Source organism: Lates calcarifer, linkage group LG15, assembly GCF_001640805.2.
Source record: "Lates calcarifer isolate ASB-BC8 linkage group LG15, TLL_Latcal_v3, whole genome shotgun sequence".
Lineage (NCBI taxonomy): Eukaryota > Metazoa > Chordata > Actinopteri > Centropomidae > Lates > Lates calcarifer.
Window position 1 is genome coordinate 19,073,693 of NC_066847.1, and position 22,115 is coordinate 19,095,807.

The window sequence follows — 22,115 nt, forward strand, 5'->3', positions numbered from 1 at the left end:
GTGCACAGCACACAATCATCTGCGTCCATATGGGCTACGCTCTAACTGCAACCTATGTACACGACTCTACATCATCCACATGATGTAGCAAGTGGAGCAGAAAGAAGACAATTGGGTCTTTATATTCCCTAATGCCTTTTTATGAGTGTTGCACTATTTTACCATCATAAATCAAGAGAAATCAGATCTGCAAGTAATTAACAAATCAGCACATTAATGTTTAGCTCATCTATTGGCTGATAGAGCGATAAGGATTAATTGCCAGCTGGAAACTGGTAGATCAGACTGCTGAAATTAAAGGAATACTATATAAAGTGGCAGTTTGTTAGCCTAGCTTAGCATAAGGGCTGGAAGCCTGGGGAAACAAAAACATCAAGTTTTCATTTTAGCTTTCCAAATGCTGGCTCCAGCGACATAGTTACTGAACAGACATTAAAGTGGTATCAGTCTACTCACTTAACTCATGGCAAGAAAGCAAATAAACGTATTTATGAAAAAGAGTCAAACTGTCTCTTTAAGGAGACTGAAAAGTTGCTCCTGACCTGAGAAAACCCTGAATTTATGTTATCCCAAACCAAGACTGGAAACACATACACCTGAGCTCAACTGTGCCATAAGAAACTATGCTTGGACTTGACTTAACTATCTGTTTCAAGCTCTTGAAGAGTGCTTTTGTCAAAACCACAATCTTTATGAATATAGACATGAGTCAGTCTACTGAGTTGAACAGAATGTGCATGTCTTGTTTACACGTGTCTTGATCAAACTGGTCTACACAAGGTCCAATAAAAACATACAGTTGAATTTGAGCAGGGGCAAGTAGTAGCAAAATCAGACTCAAGCAGAGGTAGAAGTCTGGAATAATCATGCTGAGTGGGAACAGATTAAAAACAGACCTTTTCTGCATGAGAGCCTCAGTAAACTACAAACAACCCTACTTTACCTGGCAGTGTTGCAGGTTGTTTGAGTCAATGCTCTGCTAACTGTGCTGATATCAGCTGGTGCAACCTTTCATTTTGGATGACCTTCTCCTTCAAGTGTCCACCATCAGCCACAAGCAGTGATCCACCAAGCATCACTCGAACCGTGCATGTCCCTGCAGCCTATCAGCGCGCAACTGGCCGGGAGTGTGTTTCTTTAAGAATGTTAAGGTGGGTGAGCCCCTTTTCCTGACGCACGCCTGGTATGCAAACATAAATTTAGCAGCAACGTGTTTGCTGGGGGAACAAAATATCTGGAAGCGACCGTGAAGTGTCATGTCGTCTCCGGCAGTTCTTGGCTGACTCTTACCTTTCTTTTCCCTGTACCCTGTAAACTGGAGCCGGAGCGCAGCGCAGAGCGGAGGGAAGAGGAGAGGAGAGGAGAGCGGACCCATTTCTCTCTGAGTGACTGGGCAGACTGGGACACACACGGACAGATAGAGAGCGGGCAGTCAGAGTTGTCTCTCTACACTTTGATACTACACTGAATTTATCGGCGTCAGAGATGACAGGGGGCTGTTTGTGGACGACTGGGCTGCTGCTTCTTGTTTGTGTGAAGGTAAGCTGCTACGGTTTATTACAGTTATTACAACTCTGCCAGTCACTGAACATTTGAAAGGAAGGCGCGTCACTGCAGCTTGGGACAGATGCGTTCAAGTGAAGTTGACGCACCAAGAAGCTGATGTTAATTTACTGAAACATTTTTTAACTGTTACTGTGTTGAAAAAGAAACAGACACCTGTTGCTTTTAATTTCACATGTCCTCTTGTTTCTGAAAGAAAGAAAATCACTATGGTAACCCTAAACAGAGACTGAGGTGCTCTGGTCATGTTAAATCTTTACAACATCCTTATATAGTTGATAAGTTTTGCTCTGATTTTCACCTGGTATCTAAATAGTACCTTGCCTAATCAGGAAACTCACATGAATAGACCCTGACATTAAGCCATCAAATTCAGGCTTAGTTAACTTTGATTGATTTTGCATAAATTACTGTTATGGATTAGATGTTCAGTGGTGTTCATCATCCTCCAGTGATGTTGGAACAGGTCCAAAGCTGCTCCGTAGTGAATGAGATGAGGAAGAGTGTGCTGTTGCAAGTCTGACATGATGTTATGTTATAGAAATAGACAGTTGGTAAAATGTGGCACAGATAATGTGTGTTTAACTTCTGTCATGCAGCAATTATACAACAGCCCTCTAACGTCAAGAGGCAGGCTTGCACTCACAGACCTGAAATTTAATAGATAGAGCATGGGTCATCCTTCAAAAGGTCACAGCTTATCAGTCCTGCATTTAACAAACTACTAAAGTCAGTGCACTCAGCGTACACTAATCACCCCTGGAATAGTTTTACATGTTATCTCCTAAAAGCCTGTCATACGCATGCATCACTCATGCGGGCGAGGTTGTGTAAAAGCTGACACATGCTGCATAACGGCCACAGCAAGAGCTGAGCAAGAGTTTCAAGTGGAACACAAAGCAGTTGTTTGGCCTGCAGACAGACATTAGGGCTCAAACAGAGGGGCGGGATGCCACTGTCAGCATGTGTAAATGACCACGACAGGTGCTAATAGCACTTCAAGGTGATTTGGGCTTTAGACACCCTGGCTGCCGTATAGTCCAGCTGAGCACGTCCACACTGTAATCAGTGAATGTCAGTGACAGAGAAGCGCTCGAGGCTTTGCAACTCTTTCCAGGCCACTGTCCAGTGCTGGCCTGGTTATGCTGCAGTTTAAATATTGGGAAGAAAATCACGAAATGGCACATTAATCGTCTTTGTATGAGTATGAGCAGTCTTTGTAAGACTGCTGAGCATCTGAGGTAGGATGTTTGATTAAGTCAGCACAGACTAGCCCTTGAATAAGGACAAAAATGATCCCTGTTACATAATTTTGATGGCTTAATCAGATAAAAGTGACAAATATGAAGTGAGTTTCAGATGTTTTCATCGTGTTAGTGGTACCCAGAAGGGTGTGTGATAATTCTCACATGAACAGAAAGTTGTTTGTGATCAAAGTGATTTATAAATGATTGTGCTCAACTCCATGAGCTGTTCAGTTCAATGTCCAGAATGTTTGAAGTGATACGCCCTCAAACTGACTTCTGTGTTACAAGTGGCGGTGGTTTGATTATTTTGTGTCTCTGTCGCATAGCGAGACTGAATAATGACTCAGTTGGGTTTTTGCTCAAGTGGACAAGTGACTGCCAGCACATGACAAGCTTTCCCATCTGTGCAAGGAGTGACTGTGCAGCATGAGTCAGCACTGGACATTTATCTGTTCACACACACCAGAGTGACCCAGTGCTTTGCTTCAGAGACCAGGGATCAACAAGTGCTGCCTCCCGGGGTCTCTGCTATGCACTGGCCTTTTCTTTTCATCCTTGCTCTTAGGTCAAAGTCTCTGCATTACTATTTGACAAAAGAATGAGACTCTATATTTGTGTCTATGGCTGTTGGAAGTTGTGTGATGTGCGTGTGGGCCAAATGGCCTGTGGCTCCAACCCCTAAATGGAATAGACCTTCCTTTGTGGGTGACATAATGACATACCTCAAGTGATTCTTGGAGGGTCTTGTTGCTCTCACTCCATTCCCTTGATTTGTGCAGCAAAGTGGAACCTTCCAGAAACAATTTTTTTCTTTTTGCTGGATGAGGATTTGAAGGTGGCTGTGCCCTTAAAAGACACCCAAGCATCTCTCTGAGCGCAAAGGTTAGTGCCCTGAAATAATGATTTGGCACCTGCTAGGGCTATGGAGCAAAGCAAATCCTTGTCGTGTGCTTCAGTTCTGTTCTTTTTGGCACTTTCCTCTGTGCCTCTCATTGTTTTTGCCCTTTGTGATTTTCTGTAAAAGTGGAGTATTTCTTAAGTGTTAAATCTTAATTTTGTATTTGCCAGGTTGTCAAACTTGGTCTCACAAATGGGGACAAATCCATTTTCCCTAGTGCTGATTTCAATACTTAAATTCAAGACAGTGGCTGATACCAAATACTGTTCCAGTACCAGTGGTCTTTATTCAAACCATAAAATCTTTGTCTCTGTGTCCAATTTATTAGCTTATTATTACTTTTTAGCTACAATGTAGCTGGTTCAGTTCATTGTTAAAAAGATTAGTTCCTGTTTGCAAAGCCGATCTCCTTTATTAAGTTTACCAGTGCTTTCTTTTTCCAAAACATCAAATCTGTAAACTTCTCAAATATGAATGTAATTGTTAATGTGAACAGCTTAGCTCCTCTGCAGTATTTTTTTTAGCTTCATTTGTTAAAACTTTGTTGTCAATAACATGTATGTTAAATCTTGTTTCCTGATCCATTCTTCGCTTATGACGCATTGTTAAACGTTGTTTGATAAAAATTATTCTATACAAAGTTTCAAACAACCTGACGACAAAAAGTGCAGAAAACATTCACAGTTATTTGGAAATGTTAGCTAGCTAAGCTAACGCTGGCTAATGTTAGCTAGCTTGATGTATCAGGTCAGAATTGGCTCCTACAGACCTGAAGGGACGTTAAAGGACAGACACTTAAGACTTTACTAAAAACAAACTGGGTGTTTTCAGATGAATAAATTAGAGTAAGTTTTGTAATATCCTTGCTGAAAATAAAATACAATAATACATACAGAACAATGATATCTCTATTAAAGTTGATGATTACACTCCTTTTGGGAGTTGGTGAGAGTTATGGTTTTCCACATTTGATGGATAGGAGTCAGCTGCCAGACTCATCACATTGTTTGGCTGCCACTCTCACTTCACTTCATGTTTTTCTCCTAACTACTCAGCTGGAATTCAAAAGAAAATTAGCCAAAAGAACCAACAGATTTTGATGTTTATTCAAGGAAATGGTCCCTCTCAGAGTCTTAATGCAGCGAGCAGAGTGTATTGAAGTCCTCAGGATGGGGGAGCTTTGGGGTCTAATGGCAGGATTAAGTGGGGTCACGGCGTGCAAATGGTCCCAAGTGAGCGTCCGTCAACAACAACATCTCTTGTTCCCCTGAAACACGCTCCTCGGCTTGATCACTTGATCATAAAGACCACAAACTATCCAATTAGCTTTCATGAGTTCCTTTGTTGTGGACGCAAGTGGAATGGGAAGTGAATTAATTTTGAGAGGGATTGGTCCCACTTGAGGAGTAAAGGAAAAGGCTTCAGAGAACATCTGGCCAGTGATGGATGGATGGAGCAAGTTTTTGGAGTGCGTTAACAAGACCGAGTGTTTTCAGTTACGCAGCAAAAGCCTTCATACTCATCTCATTGTTCCCATCTGGGCTTAATCTGTGGAGTGAGACTGAGGGCTGCTTAGTGTGGAAGTGCGGAAGTGTGTGTGTATGTGTGCAATGTTACTCACAGTCCAAGGCCAGAATTTACTGGTACTCATGTTTGTGCAAATTGCCAAGGTACCCAAGCAATGTTTCACTTTTCATTCAGTGCCCTCAGTGTTCCTGGCACTGTAGCAATTTTCCTGTGTGTCCCACTCAGGTGTTTTGGGATAGAGCCTGCTCTCTGGATTTCCAGAATTCATCCTTATAAAGCCAGCCCAAAAGGAAGTAGCTTCACACCATTCTCAGTGGGCCAATGAAGGAAAAGTCCTGCAGAACAGAACAAGAGATGGCAACTTCTATTGAATATTGAGTCCCAAAGAAATTCTAGAGTAATCTGCATTAAAGCAATAGCTGGGCTTAGCACTCATCTCCAATTTGTGTTTTTTCTTTTACCTCATTGCAAATTCTGACTCTGCCAGTTACTTTAGTTCAAAGAAGCCATTGTAGAAAAAAAAAAATCCCTAATCAGAGATTCTGCAAATGTGGCAGAACTGGAGAAAGTATTAAATTAGACCTGGCTAGTTTTTCAGGGGGATGAGCTTGTCTCTGGTTTTGTAATTTGTAAAAGACCGTTTCCCCCTTTTTTTCATTATCCCGGTGACGACTTAAAGTACACTTGTTCCTACTGAGGAGGCAGATAAATGAATCTCAATAGAGTGCTTTTGTCTTTAACCTCTAAACCTCATTTTTAGTTAAAGGAATAGTTTGAGAAATATGCTCATTTGCTTCCCCCCCCCCCTAAGAGTTAGATCAGAGAATGGAATTAGCGAGTGCCAGGTATAGTTCTGTGCAAAGGTAATACAATCTGCCAATCTGCCACAATCAGAAAATCGAAGTGTAAAAATGACAAGTTGTGTCGTGTGCCAAGCTAAGCTAACCATCTGCTGCTTCATATTTCATGCACAGATAGTGGTATTGATCTACCCCTCTAACTGCTGCCAAAAAAAGGGAATCAATGTATTTGTGTATTCCAAACTATTCCTTCCTAACATCAGGAAATAATGAATAAACCAAGGCTTATGAAAATTGAAAAGATGTGGAACGGAGAATATGGGTTTTTGCTGCTTTTCCTCCTCAAAATCCTGTGGAACTTGATAGTGTTGTTTTCCTTTCAATCACTTGATGCTGAGCTCTAATAACATGCTGTGACTGACTGCCCAAATCGGCCTGTGCCAGCAAATGGCATAACTCACTGGAATCATGTTGCATTGCATGCGCCAGAGTGTATGCAAGAGGCCATGTTGTTCAGGCTTCAATATCAAAAAGCATAATGAGTTTTTGTGGTTTTATGGGGCTCTCAGGAAATGGAATATGTCTTATTGTGCCACACACACTGTAAAACTCAGATTTTTTATCAGACTGCTGTCACGCATTGATAAAGAACTGCCAGCAGATGGCAACATTACAGCAGAAGGACCTTTTTGTGTCCAGTTCAGCAGTGGCGGCCTGTGTGGCTCTCATGCCAATCATAGATAGTCAGCTCTATTGTGATTTTGCAGGTGGCTGCCCTCCGTCCCCTCTCTGTTTCCTCTGGAGCCCATTGTGAATGTATTTGTTCCTTCATCATGAGGTTTATTTGTCATTGCCGAGCTTGAAAGCCGAGCCTCTGGCATCCTGTTCCTCTGATGAAACATCTTGGGCTCCATCTGCAGTGAGCCCACGTCCCCTCCATCAGCGTGATTGAACGTTGTTGTTTTATCCTGTTGTGTGTTCCTGGACGCCAGCTCAAACTTCATTTGCTGCAGCAGCCGGGGCCCTCGGTGCATCATCTGGCCTCCACATTTTTCACACACACACACTCACACACACACACACACCCAGATACACACGGCCGATCTCAAAAGCCGCAGAATCTTGCAGCCGAGTGACTCTGCCTTGGCTTGAGCACATGCGTCTAGTTCTGTCTGTTCTATTCTGCCCCGGCCTTGACCTCAGATCCATCCTAGGGTGGGATTGCAGCAGGAGTGCTGGGGAGTGGTGCTAACAGGAGGGGAGAAGCGGTGCTCTGGCCCCTCTCGTGACGCCTAATTAGAGGGGAGGGCAGGTAGGAGATGTGTGTGTTTTTTTGTGTTTTGAAACAGTACTGGGGAGGATCGTCAGGAGAGAGGAAGAAGCCAGAATGGACGCTACAGAGGAAAGGAAAAGAGGAAAGAGAGAAGGAAGAGGGGAGGATAATAGAGGCAAAGAGGTCAAGTATGTTATAGAAAAAGAGGAACAGGGCAGGATAAAAACATCAGAGAAATGTGCAGGACAAAAATTACACTTTGGCCTTTTAGAAGTAGAGTCAAGATGTTTTTTTTTTTCTGCAGAAAATGATGTCATCCGTAATAGAGGAACTGATGTGTTAATAGGAAAAATAATGTGACTTACAGGTCAAAGCCAAAACTTTCACCATGTGTAGCAGATGAAAAAGGATAAAAATGGAATAACATGTTTTTCAGTGACCAGGGTAAAATAAAACTACCGCAGACTTACAGAGGCAAAGATGGAAGCAAGTGCCACGTTAGGGGATAGAAAAGAAGAGAGAGTAGAATATTTATGGAATGATACTGATGTGGATTTAGATGAGAGCAAGAGGAGAAGAGGACACACGCAGACACAAGGATGTCTGCAGAAATGGGGGTGGCAAAATTGATGGAGTGAGAAGGGAAGAGTTGCGTGAAGCATGCATGGAGAGCAAAAGGCCAAGCAGGAGTAATGTAGAACAAAGCCACCAGCATAAAGTTGGAAAGTAAAACATAAATATTCAGCTGTAGCTTGTTGGAGAAAATGGAGATGCGGTAATTCCAGATTCACTGACTGGTTGACAGGCAGGAATAACAAATACAACCCCAGTTATCTCTCTCACTGACCTCACTTTTTTTGGAAAGGGGAAAAGGAGGTTGCATATGAGTGTGAGAAAGGTTACGTGTAAGGGGAAAAAGAAAGGAAGAACAGTTAAATCCAGTGGAAACCTGATTGACTGAGGATCTGCAGGGCTGGTGTCTGACAGGATCTCCACGGCTGGCTGCGGCCAATGTTTGCGAGGCTAATGATGCTTCCTGGGGTTCTCACATCTGCTTCCCCCCGTGGCCACATGTGCTTTGAGTAAACGTTGCACCGCTACGGCTAAACACTGGAAACCCCATTACAAATGATGTGCTATTAGGATTACTATGCATACACCCACAGAAGCTGATTGATGTGCATGTAATCACGCATGCTCACAAAGTAGGTGTGTCTGTTGTGTGAAGCTCCCTGTAAGTATTCATGTGTCAGTGTCCATGTAGACCTTTCCCATGTTCCCACAAGGAGTATTCAGATCCTTTATTTATGAAAAACCAGCAATACTGCACGGTAAAACTGCTCCATTACAAGTAAAACTCCTGCATTTCTATATTATTTATGACTGGAATTTACTCAGCAAACCATTTTATCATATTCACATTCTGTATATACAATATTACAGATACTGGCTTACTGGTTCATTGTTAGTGGCAGAGTCCATGCAATTCAAATTCGAATGCAATGCCAACTGTTGGTGACAGGTGGGAAGATCAATACCACTGTCATACCTGTCTGCTGAATATGAAGCCAGCAGTTGGTTAGCTTAGCAATTGCTAGTTTTAAACTTTGGGTTTTGTGCAGATTTAACAAGAGTTAATGAGTCCTGAGTACTTAACGATCTCCGTTAGAGCCAGGTTTGATGTTTCCTCGGTCAAGAACAGCTGTTTTCACTTTTTATGCTAAGCTAAGCTAACTGGCTGCTGAAATAAATAAATAAATGTATTTCCCAAACTGTTGAATTGTTCCTTATGGTATTTAATGTTAAAGGTGAAACTTGTCACTATGCAGAATGGCCCCTTTTAGAACGTTATTACATTTAATATGTTATTTTATTATTATTAAGTAGCATTAATGTTGGAGTTTATGACTGTGGAGCCATTTTTAAGTACTTAAGTTTAATATGTTACAAAGCATCGTGTCTTCTAAGCTGATAATATGATGTGCATGTGGAATCTGTAACTGTAGCTGTGGCACTTACTCACTTTCCACCACAGCAAAGGTGTGTTTTAGTGTGTGTCTGCAGTCTTGTGACTTCTGTGTATGTGGTGTGACCACAGGAGCCAAAGGTTCATCTACCTTCCCCATTCCCAGACTGCTCACAGGGATTACTTAGGCCACGGTGCCCTCTCTGAAATGCACTCACACACACACACACTGGGGTGAGCGGTGAGACAGCACAGATGTAGCAGCCATAGAACAGAATTTTTGGCCCCTGTAAAGAGGCCTGGGTTTGTCCTATGAGGAAGCCCCCGCTTGGGAAATCTGTGTGGTCTTGGAACATGTGTGTGTAAAGAATAAAGTGTATCTTAAGTGTTTAAATGTTATTTTTAAGAGTGTGGGAATGAGGTAGCAGCAACTGAAAAAAAAAAGTCTGTTCTGACTCAGGAGGTGGGTCTGAACTAAGAGTGAACTTGACCGTGAACTTTAAACAACCTTTATTTAAATTCTTATGTTTTCAAAAAGCCTGTATGGTCTTGTTGTTTGTGTGTTGTGCAGTGACTGATGCTTGACCTCTAAAAATAATTACCCCTATGAGAAAAATGCACCTACAGGTCCTTGCTGTTTTTTCGGTCATCAGCTCGGGGATGGCCTTTGCCTCACCTTGGTGTTGCATTTAAAGTGCCACTGTGGAATTCTGTCCCAGCATACCTTTCTGTGATGACATCATCCAAACTGGTGTCTCGCTCTGATCCCAACATGGGGGTGGACGTGTACTGTATGCAAAAACGGTCTCACATGCGCGCAGCTTGTTTGAATCTGTCATCCTCTGGTCCAGATCCTCTCAGCACCCCCGCACCCCCCTACCCCCTCCCTCCCCCCATCTCCTCCTGTCTCCCTGATGACAGGTATGCAGCTTGAAAAGTATTTGGCAACCGTGACCTGGAAAAGTGCACATTTGACATTGAGCATGTCACTCACCCTTCACCCCACCCCGCCCCCGCCCACACTCCTCCTTTACTTCAATGGGACATAATGCTCTCTTAAATAAGGCCTTTTGTGTTATCAGTAGAGTTTCTTCTCTCATCTCAGCATGATTTGCTTCATAGCTGGAATAGTTGGGATTGTGGTCACCAGGTGGCCTGTGAAGCCACCTAGATGATACGACAGATAGTGGAGTCGGCTCTATTTGAAAGACCCCAAATTGTGTGCTCAGATCATTTAAGCTCAATGTTGAGAGACAGACGGACTGACAGACTAACAGAGAGACTGGTAGACGGACAGTAAACTAGCTGAGGGTAAGGTGCAGGGCAGCTGAAACCAACTAGACTATGTAATTATAGAATAGAGTATATAATTCTTGTAGGCTATTACAATTATTACAATTATTAACAAAATCTTTTAACACATGCTTCACAAAGCATCTAAATTCCTTTAAATCCTTTAGTCTGTCTCTATGTCAGTTACTGTTACTGAACAGGTAAAATTATCCCTCAGATTTATCTTGCAACTCCTTGCTTGGGTCCCTATCTCCTGGTTGGGAACCAATCATATACTATACTCATATCAACTCATTATTATGTTCATTCTTGAGTAATTATTGTTTTTTTTTGTTTTTTTTTTACTCATAGATTATTTATTTAGTCTGTAAGGGATGTCCAAAATTGTAAATTTTAAAACAGAAAAGCAGCAAAAAGTCACATTTGACAAGCTGTATCCAGTGTGACAGTTGATCAGTTGATTTTGCCATCCTAATCTCTCTGTCCTAACTTGAATTGGTTTCTGAGTAAAGACCATTCTAGGGTCCATTAATCTGTTTGATTAATTGTTTTGTACATAATAATCCTCACACCTAACCCCAAGAAATAACCACATCTCATCTGATAAACCTGCTGACATTTTAAATCACTGCAGGGAAACATCTGTCTGTTCATCTGTCACACTCAATATTTCATGCAATAATTGCTTCAGGTGTGTGGTACATTATCACACCACTGAGTGGATGTTGATGATAATTTAATGGCATTATTTGCATATGAGGAAGGTGGTATGAGGGAGACTCCTGCTGAATTTTGACTGACACAGAGAGAAAACAGGGATGTTTTCACAGACAAAAAAGCAAGCTGTGTGTGTGTATTAGTGCAGAAAAGAGAGAGGGAAAGCAGGAGCCATTTACGTGTGTCTTCTTAGTGCATCGGGGACAGAGAAAGTTGGTGAAAGATGTGTGTGTCAGTACAATTTCAGTGTGAGACAAGTGCGTTGGCTGACGCTGATTGGCAGGAGGGAGCAGCAGGAATGTGGCTCGCTGCAGCTCTCTGTGGGACAGGTACAAACCGCTCTATCATCGCACGAGAAGAGTAATCGTTACGGGCAAATCATTACATGATCAGAGGGAACCAAGTCTGTGCCAAATATGCACTGCCTTCGAGAATTTTTGCGGAGAGGAGGAAGTCAATAACAATGAGGCAATGATGGAGAGAAAGACAGATGATAAACAGAGAAAAAGAATGTATGATACACACAGGATGGAGATGTTCAGATAAGATTAATGTGAAAAGAGGAGGGAGGGGAGCCTTGTTTTGAATGTTTTTCAGGGACAGGCTAGAATCATTGATCCAATTTATACCAGTGCACTGGGAAAAAAATATTGAAAATTACCATTGTTTTGATGAACAGATGTGGTTAATTGTCTTGTGACAGTTTTCACAATTAAAGTCATCCCATATTTCACCAGTTGACTGCTTTTAATGTGAGACAGCAGCAGTAAGAAATGTTCATTTTATGTCAGCAGTAACTTGATGGAGCTGTGACGTAATGTAAAGTGAGGGAACAGTAAACAGGGTCTCTGATATCAATGAGATTAAGTTATAGACTGTAACAATGTAACAACGTGCATACCCTCTGAACCCCTCGTTTATAGGTATAGGAATGGCGGACTCCGCCACTAACAATGAAAAGTACTATGAGGAGATAATGAATAAATGTAAATATATGGCTATTGCTGAAAAAACTAACCATAAATGGTAGTCATGAAAGGTAGTGAATGCAGTGTGACACACGTTCAGTACATATCCTTAGTGTTTAATCATTAACCCACATATTGTGATGACTAATGTCCTAATCTTATCTTCTTACCATCACTCCTCACACGAATGTTATTGAAAGAGATGAAAAGAAAGCCCTACTCTGGCAAACTCAGTTTATGGCCCACTGACCTGGGCCTCTCAAACACACACTTCCTGCACATCTATTAACCTTGACAAGTGTCTAACAGAAGTAGTTCTCATTCTGTATTTAACAAAACTGTTGTATTCCAGGTTTGCTCAGTCCAGTTAGACATGTAATGACTGATTCTGAAAACATTTTGACATTTCTCAGATTACAAGTAAATTGAAACTAGATTACTTTTGATTGGCTCCCTTAGTGTTTTAATTTAGCTCTGCAGACTGCAGAGAGAGGACAAGTGGGCCAATGTATTCAGAATAAGTGACACAAAACTTTCATAATACAAACTGGACAATGTCCCTGGAAAAATGTGCAAAAACTGTTTTTTTTCCCCCCATAGCATGCAGCGTGTTAATCAGAAGTCAACTTAGCGACAGTTGGTCGATCAATCAGCCCAACATTTTGTCTGAGCACATTATAGTTCCACCTAAATGTAACTGGCAATGAATCTTTTTACATAACAGGTTTGGAATTTATTGCATTTGCCCAAAGCTAACAAAATGCCAGTTTCTCACCTCAGGTTGAATGATGCTTACTCGCCCGGTGTTAATATTACAATATGTGGTTGTAATTGCAGTGGCTTAATCTATGCTGACAACAAATATTTTTGCAGGGGAATATTTTCCTTAAAACCAGACTGAGCTTGCAGACCGCTAATTTACACAGCAGATGTGGAATTGGGCAATGCTAACAAAACATTTAGGTTTACTGATCATTATGATACTGAAAGACAGCAACAGTATAGTGGAGCTCGAACTTAAGTGTGCGACCGTTTATGAATCAAAGCACGTATACTCTTAACATATGTCTGAAGTTATTGTTTGCATGAAGCACCAGCTGTTAAGTAACTGGAGCTGCTGCGTGCAGGTGTGTCAGGCAGACACATTGCCTTGAGGTGCAGCGGAGGATGTAGGTTCATGTTCAACAATGTGTGCCAAAACTGTCTCGCTTGTCTCTAAGGTTTTTTTTTTTTTTTTTTTTTTTTTTTTATCTGTGCAACCATGTGTGTCTGTAATGCAACCTCAGGTGATTCTTGCTCCAACATGCTGTTATCTTTTGGGTTGTTCTGAAAGTAAATTTGCAAGAGTGAGCTTACATCTATCTTTTTATCTGCTCGACATATTTGATTTATGCCTCCCTTTGTTGGTGCTTATTAAAAAAGCCTAGCAAGCAGCGTAAAGATATATTTACATGATAAAACCCTGTTTGATTTCCTCATGTTAGTCTTTTTGCACTCGTAGCAGTTTAGGCTTAGCTCCACAGTGCGGCTTTCCATGCCCACTGACTGACTCATTTTGCTCCCGCTGAGCCATGCTCCTTGGTCTGGGGGTTCATCCACAGCCTCTCCCTTTTCCTGGCTCTAGCCTACCTCAGCTCCCAGGCTTCCTGCCCTTCACAGGTCAAACTCAGAGAGAGACTATTGGTGAGAAAAGGGGAGACAGATGACCATTGCATGCACTGGGTTGTCTCTTCCTCTGCTGTGCAGAATGAAGGTGTGTAGCAGGGCCACCGAGGATAAGGTGGTTTCCTCCACCAGAGACAGAAAAATAGAAATATGGCTGTAGTTTGTCCAGAGGTAAGCACATTCTCATGTCAAGTTAATTTTTTTTTAATTTCCAAGAGGGTGGGGAAATTGGTGTAAGCATTTTACACCTGGCCCTCAACCTAGTGTGTGTGTGTGTGTGTGTGTGTTTGTGCAATAATTTCAGTGCACTTCACCAAACTTTACAACCTAATTTCATAATGGTATCTGATTGGAGCCGTACCCCCTACGTGCATCGAACTAATTATTGACAAAGTTTCCAACTGTTGAGATAAATTTGGAAAGACATTTCCCTGCTTTTATGTGATGATCCAGGGCAAAGGATAGATTGTTTTTCTTTCCGCTGCACTAATCCAGGTTGTTGCAGAGGCTTGGCAAGTTAGTTCCCAGATTTAACAGTGCAAGCGAACCCACTAATCACATACATGCACAAGACAGCAAAACTCCCATGTAGGTAGGGCTTTGTGACTACCAATCAGTGTCTGACATGTCAAAGGCTTTACTGGTCAGACTCTTGCATCCAGCTGTGCAAGTCAAGGGCTTTTACTGTACATAAGAAACCAGCTTGGCTCTTGGACCCTCAGTGAACTTGCATGCCCCAGTTATCTGGATGACGCAAGTGAATCAGGGCAGATCCACCACTTGTGTCTCATTAATAGCAGGCACACCCAGCTGTTGTCATAACGCTGCTGTGTGCACGGCCCTCTGTGTTTCCATCCCTCCCCACTTCATCAGTAACACTTGGTCATCTGCTCAGTGGCAGTAATTATCTTTTTCTGTCCCACTCTGTTAGGCTTACAGTTGTCATATTCGAGATTCAGGCCTGTTCATTATCATTCTTGACTACACTTTCAAAGAGGATCAAAGTAGCTTTAACGCTAGTACCAAAGGTCAGGCAACAAAAATACAATAAACACAACCAAAACAATTTAAAAGAACTTACACACAATGTTAATCACACACGTATTAAATCACATGCAGTAGTCAATGAGAAGTAAAGTGGCTGTGCATAAAGTATATATAGCAGCACACACGCTGAAATAATAACAGGTTTCCCAGAGTAATAATAGTTTAAAAATTCAGAAACCAGAACCAGAAAATATCACAGTTTGTGGTTCCAAACTCACTCCACACTTTATTAGACTTTTTATTTTTTTCATCAGATGGAAAACGTTTTATTACTCTGAAATTTATTGAGCTCCTGATCCAAGGGAATGTGACCACTGAATACAAGTTTTAAATGAGTTTTCTCACCATAAATGGTCTATTAAGATTTCTGTTGTTGAAAGAAACGGATAAGACGAGACAGAGATATTTGAATTTGAAAGCAAAGTAACCTGCAGGGTCAGTTTGAAAGTGTACAGAAAGCTCAAAGTGAAGATTTGTAAACTTTGGGTTTTGGTCCAAGCATCTCTCATGAATGCTGTAGTTGTTCTACAACAGAGACCACTTAAAACCAGACACAGATGCTAAAGAGGCATTTTGTGTTGTATGAAACTGGGTTGTACCAACACAACATAAATTTCGACAGTACTAAATAGGCTATTTCATGGCAAACAAAGGTACAATATGAGAGCTGGATTCTTTAAGTATCATTCATTTTAAACAAGTTTTAATCAACAAAGCTAAAGACATTTTAGTCAGTAAAATTTCTGCTAGTATGAGGCTTCAGTGGTCTAAATAATAGGCTACTTCTGTTGATAGGCTATTAACTCAAAAAATATCCTGCCTAAATTAGCGTTAGCATTACAACCATGGCCCTTGACAATATTATGTTAGCATTAGCCTACCTTTTTACAAACATAGGTGTGCTGGCCTACATGTTTTTTTTTTGTTAGTCCCACCTACTTTCTTGCCATTTCTTGTTTAACTTTCAGTGGGACATGGACGTATTAAATCTGTTTCTTCCAAGAACCAGTAATGTTAGCTAATTTAAAGTATAGCATAGCCTGAATTACAAGCACTTAAATCAGCTTTTGAAGAAGAGATGGGGCGGTGGGTTATTTAACCAGTCAAAACCACACATAAATACAGTTTGTTGAATAAAACAGTAATTACTGTGGTTAATTTATCCATTTATTTGTCTTTCATGCATTTCACCATAGATCCCATTTTCCAAGATGACTTTTTATTTCGTTTTTGTCTTGTTTTTATAGAGAAAAAGGTATTTTTCCCTCATATTTTTTGATGAAATTAATACTGACGCTATTGTAGTTCTAGTGCCAACTGTGATTTGTGATTATGTCAGAAATTAATATAACAAAAACTCCACAGGAAAAGCAAAGAACACATTCACCCTCCATCATCGCTGTTAGCTGGTGACAGTGGCGTCACTCACAGCACACCCCAATGGCTCAGAACACGTCTTTTACTTCTCTGTCCTTTCCGTGACCCATAATTCCCTTCTTCCTGCCCACCTAACTCTTAAAGATTAACAGAGTGCTCACTACCTGTCCACCTGCTAGAGGCATCACGTTTACGGGCACCAGGGTAATCTCAGGGGTCCAGTTGGTTTTCTAATCCTTGGAAACAGAAATAGAGAGCTCGGCCAAGGGCAGGCTGTTCAATTTCCAAGGGGATATGTTATTGGAACTGCCATTGTTCAGCCCGGGAGGCCACCTGTATCAATATCAGAATTTACTGTGCCAAATGCAACTTATTTGGATATCGTGTTTTCTTGGCATTACTAAGATGTTACATGAGTTTACCTTGATTATTGCTTGGACTTTTTTCCAAGTGAAAAGATGAAAAAAAAAAAGCTGGCATGTGCACTGATTTGTGGCAATGAAGGTTTTTACAGAGGTCATGCCCTTGTTCCAAAGCACACAGGGGTGTTTGGTAGCACCACCAGGTTACTATAAAGTTGTACTTGAAGCTTTCATTGGCTTCATCTCCCCCTCCTGACTCGAAATATACCCTCAGGATCTCTCAGTGTCACCTGGATATCTGTAGCCAATGTGAAACCCGCAGAATGTGAAGCCATCTCTGTTACGCACGCCAACAACAATGGAAGGGCTGCTTGGACCACATTTTGAAGGTTTTGGTTGCAGAAGCAATTTTGGAGCTATCAGATTGAAACTCAAGATGCCAGAGCAAGTCAATTCTGTCAGGAATTTCTCAGAGGGGTGTGTGCCTTTTCAAAGCTACTTTCTTAATGCAAGAAAAAAAAGGAAAGCCTTTCATGGCCAGGGAATCGCTATCACAATGGAGATGAAGATGCCACTATGAGGTTTTAGAGTCTCAAATGTCTCCACTGTTTAAAGAGCTATGTCTTTAACTCTGAGGTTGTCCATAACAAAGCTACTCAGGTATTTAGGTGGCCTGAATGTCTTTGATAAGGTATCATATTATATTTCCATAAGTAGGTGAGTTGTCATGTTAAGGTGTAACACTATTCCATTAATTTTAGGGGCGCTGTTATCTGTTCTGTCACTGAGCACAGTCCAAAACTTAATGGACCCTCTGATTTTCGGTTTTTAGGGTCTGGTAGCTACATTTCCCTCATGCACACTCATACTGTACTTTATTAACTTTTTGAGATTTTCTTCCACTTCTGACTGCATGTATGTAACACAGTCTAAACTAAGTGATTTATGTGATATGCTCCTGTCTTGATGTGTGTGTGTTAGCACTGTAAGTCGAGCATGATATATCTCTCCAAAACTGTATATTCCTGCAGGATGGAGGGTGTAGAGTGTGCAGATGCGCTGCACACTCATGACAAACCTGCTCCTCCTGACAATAAACCTTGATTCAGTGCCTCAGCTTGTGTAGATTTTAGCGCTGCTGAGAGACAGCTTCCAACCACTTGGCTGTTCTTAGGTTTCATGCCACCAGGGGTTTGCTCTTCACTCTGAAAGAATAACATTTCTTACACAAACTGAAGCCACAGCCAGCAAGTTTTGAAAGACAGATCCCTCATCTCAGGGTGAAACTTACCTGCTTTGCCAGCTAACTTGTCAAGTTTGTCCTATTTAGAGTGGAACTGTAGTCGCTCTTTGGGGAAGGCATCAGTCCTGTAATACCATCACGGCAGTTTCTGTCTGCACTAACAGTTTAAAAAAAAAGGCATCTGTAATGTTTTTTAATATATTTAATAGCAATATAGAGTAGTGCTTACACAGAGGGAGTAAATGATATCCAGTCTTCATTTCAGTAAGCTCCATGCTCATGCTGTCTGCCATCAAACATAGTTCATTGGTGCCTAATGGATGAGGCTTACGCAGCTTAGAATGAAAACCAAAAATTGTCTTTTTATCTGTCATTATGGTGCCAGAACAGCACAAGAGCCAGGCCAGTCTGCCTAAGTATCAGGATGGGAGAAAGTCAAACTGTCTTCCCATAGATTAAATGGTTTTTGTCAGCGGACTCCTCTGTGAGCGTTCTGTTGTAGCATGTTTCTGAAAAAGGAACGTCAGGGAGTGGGAGGCGTCCAGTGATTCTTCAGTGGGCTTGTACTGTAACCGTGCCCGGGCAGTGCCAAACCCTGCTCCCTGCTGAGCTGACCCTGGGCACACGCTCCAGCTGTGCAAACACAGCCACATTGCTGAGCAGACACTCGCGTCCAGGCTGAGCCAAATCCAATTATTTGCCTTGCCTTGAGCCTCTTTTTTTTTTTTTTTTTTTTTTGTTTCATTTCAGTAGCACACATTCAGCCACCTTCCTCGGTGCATGTGAGCTACGCTGCCAGGCTGAACAAGACTGACAAATGCAACACTGTGGCTTCTTTCTCCTCTATATTTCTCTCGTGTGAACGTTCCACCGGTTGTCAGCATAATTTCTCTGCCTTTTTCTCATTTTACTTCCCATAACTCTGCCGTGACAGTAGGTATCCATTTTGTTTGAAGGAGAACCACCAAAGTCAACAGGGAGGGGATGTGAGCCACTCGATGGTCGGCCAGTTGAGACAGACAGCGGGCAAAAAATGTATTTGTCAGGATGGTCCAGCCCATGTGAACATAAGCATCCAGCCAGTTATATTACCCCCAATAACCTTTGGTGCTTCAGGTCATATTCCTCAAAAGAGAATTGCACTAACTTGGGTTTTATTTGCATGCTTGACCATCATTTCTATTGGTACTTGTTCTCACAAGTTAACCGACATATTTGAGGGAACAAAGGCAAATACTAAAATTATCACACACACCAGAGAGAGAGAGAGAGAGAGACTTTTACCGCCATTTTAGGTCTGAGGTGTTAATATTGAAGGCAACTGGCTCGAGCCATGTGACCCACCAACGAGTCACACCTGGGTTCATGTGACCCTAATGACTCACATGACGACAGGGTGGGTTAACGACTCTCAGGACCACCTTGGACGTTAAATACCTGGGACTCCCCAACCAGTTTCTAGAAATGAGGAATCTGTCTAATTGTTTCAACTTCTTGTTTTAATTGCCCTCTCTGACTTCACTGTAACAATTCTGCCATTGTTTCTAGACCTTACTAAGTACTTTGGTGAGTACAGTGTTATCATCACTCACAGAAATGATAAAGATAGGAAACTGACGGTTAATCAAATTGTAATTTTAGTTTCCATCTTGTAACTCTGTATCGCTGTGCTTAGATGTGCTGCCAGGTAATACAACTATCTGATTTAGCACAGACTGCTCTAAATGGATCAAAAGCTGGACACAGAAGCTTGGAAGCTGCAGTCCCCCCACCCCAACTGATAAAGTCATTACATAGATCAATTGTGTGCAGTTATGTCTCACTGTGTGTAGCTGATGTTCATTTGATCTGTTTACCAGTGTCTGCAGACAAAAGGCTTCTCCCTGCCTCTGTCTAGGAGAACAAAGGCAGTAGAAGAAGAAAAGTACGGACTATCACGTTGCTATCAGCTTGACAAGCAGAGAGGCTGATCAGGCTGCAGACATAAGCTGACATCTTAATGGCTGCAACCTTGATTCCCAGTCTAACTTTCTCTCTTTCTGCTCTGTTAAATATTGAGTGGAGAATATTACCACAAGTATCTGATTCCAGCTACAAAGGCACATAGAAATATGCGCGTTGTATTAAACAGTCAGTGCTCTCAGTGTGTCCTGCACCAGAAGGCAACGCATTTTGCATGCTGTGATTATCCACCCATGCAAAAATCCCACTGCAGTAATTCTACATTCAAGGCCAAGTACTTAAAATTAGTCAAACACACAGACTAAGTTGTGTACACAGAGGAACGGCACTGGGTAATTCTCCCCACATATTTGGAAACTGTCACTCTGCGAGCACCACTGTTGGAACAAGTTAAGTGTTATCTTAACTGACAATGGTTTGTTTGGGAAAGAATTTCTTCAATAGTTTTGGGTGAGATCAGCGCAGTAACACCCTAACGACTGAATCTTTCCATTTCCGATGAACCAGTATGTCCCCCGCTTTACATATAAACTGACCTAGTAGGCAGCAGGAGAAGCTACTTTTGGCTCTGCTGTTGCTTTGGAGCTAAATGATTTTCCCGAGATAACAGAGCGCTTGTCGGCTGGGCCCACAGGGAACCCTAATGCAAAAACAAACATAGCATATGCTGTCTCTCCGTGTTTCTGGACCTAAATGCGAATGACCTGAGAAGCTTTGAATACAGTGGACAAACAGATGTTCCTGGAATTTGAACATATGTGTACGTGCATCAAGAAAAGCTAAGTTGAACAGAATTATAAGACTGCAACACAAACACCACAACAAACCTGAAGTTCCCTATAGGGAAATTACTATAGTTGAGGAGAATAACACTGCACTATTTACATGGGCAGTCACATGTACTGAGACACATACAGTACATAAAGTTACACAAACAGAGGCCCCTCTAGTGGACCCATACGTGGTGTCAAATAAATCTCCCATGGCGTGTTTAAGAGTTCAAATGGCGCCTCCAATCTGTCTCTTTAATACAAAGGGAATGTGGAGGACAAAATGTGCCAACTCACCCCCTCGCCCCCTCATCCACCCAGCACTCCCCCTCCTTCAAAAGCCACTTTGGCTGCATCCCAGATGTCAGGGACGTCATTCGTCAAACCGGCAATTACACAAGTATGACAGGGATGTTTGAATAATTTTTCCTGACGTGCCATCATTGTCGCATGTCTCGGCAATCATCCTCCATTATCAGCATTAAGACACTCGTTTTCTCAGTGTCTATCATGTCGGAATATATTTTTGTTTCTATAAGATATTTTGGTTGCAGATTAACCTTTCCTGAGAGGTTTTATCCTGCTCTTTTTATTGTTGTCTGTCAGTCCTCTGGGATAATTGCATCCTTTGGAATCTCAGTATATTGACAAGACAATGGATGGACAACATTAAGTTGTCACATTATGTTGACAATATCATCGTAGACTCATTGCGAATACATTATTGACTCTGATCTTTTGTGTGTGTCTCAGAAACCGTTCCCCCGGGGCGATTGTCATATTTAGAGGACCCTAGACGAATCACTGGGTTTCCCCAGCTCATCTGTCAGAGCGATGATGATGTTGTGGTTTGTTTGGCTGCAGGAGAATGTCGAGTCAAGTGGGGATGTCTGGGAGCGTCTGCCAGACGGAGGCTTGGGCCCTTCTAAAACTGAATCAAGTTATTGTCAACATTTGTTCTGGTGTGGTAGGACAATCTGAACATGGCATTTTTATTGGCCAAAGTTGGCTGTGTTTAAAAAATGCTCTTCTAAACACAGATAACATTTTACACAGTTGATACAGCATTAACATTAATGACAGTTAAATTGCTGTGTGATGGATATCCATGACTCTATTACAAATTTATGATAAAATTGCTGTTTTAAAAATACTGGGTCTTGCCAGTGTAAGAAATTGCACATTGATATTCAAGTTTACAAGGTTTTTGTGTTGTCCTGTCCTCCTACTTGTCAACATAGAAGTTGGGTCAGAGGCAAACTAAATTGAAATTGAAATGCACTCCTTTAGAGAATAAAAAATTTAGTAAAAAAAAAAAAAAAAAAATAGAATTCCTTCTACTTAGTTATAGAGAAGGACAAGGGAGCTGATAAAGTCCTATTCTGGGGTTTTGCCAGATGCACACAGGCATCTGTCAAAACGTATGAAAAGGATTAC

The 22,115-nt window shown here is 41.6% G+C and overlaps 1 protein-coding gene across 5 annotated transcripts in view; it reads left to right on the forward strand.

The window, feature by feature from the left end:
• Nucleotides 1-504: 504 nt before the first annotated feature.
• LOC108892918 (ADAMTS-like protein 1) overlaps nucleotides 505-22,115 on the forward strand; it is a 90,855-nt gene continuing 69,244 nt past the window's right edge. For 2 of the 5 annotated variants that reach the window (XM_018690735.2, XM_051076116.1), the window contains exon 1: nucleotides 505-1,539. In XM_018690735.2, the coding sequence (XP_018546251.1) occupies nucleotides 1,486-1,539 (54 nt within the window). In that variant the 5' untranslated portion in view covers nucleotides 505-1,485. The remainder of the gene's footprint in view (nucleotides 1,540-22,115) is intronic. The other 3 variants (XM_018690741.2, XM_018690724.2, XM_018690703.2) reach the window with 3 other exon arrangements.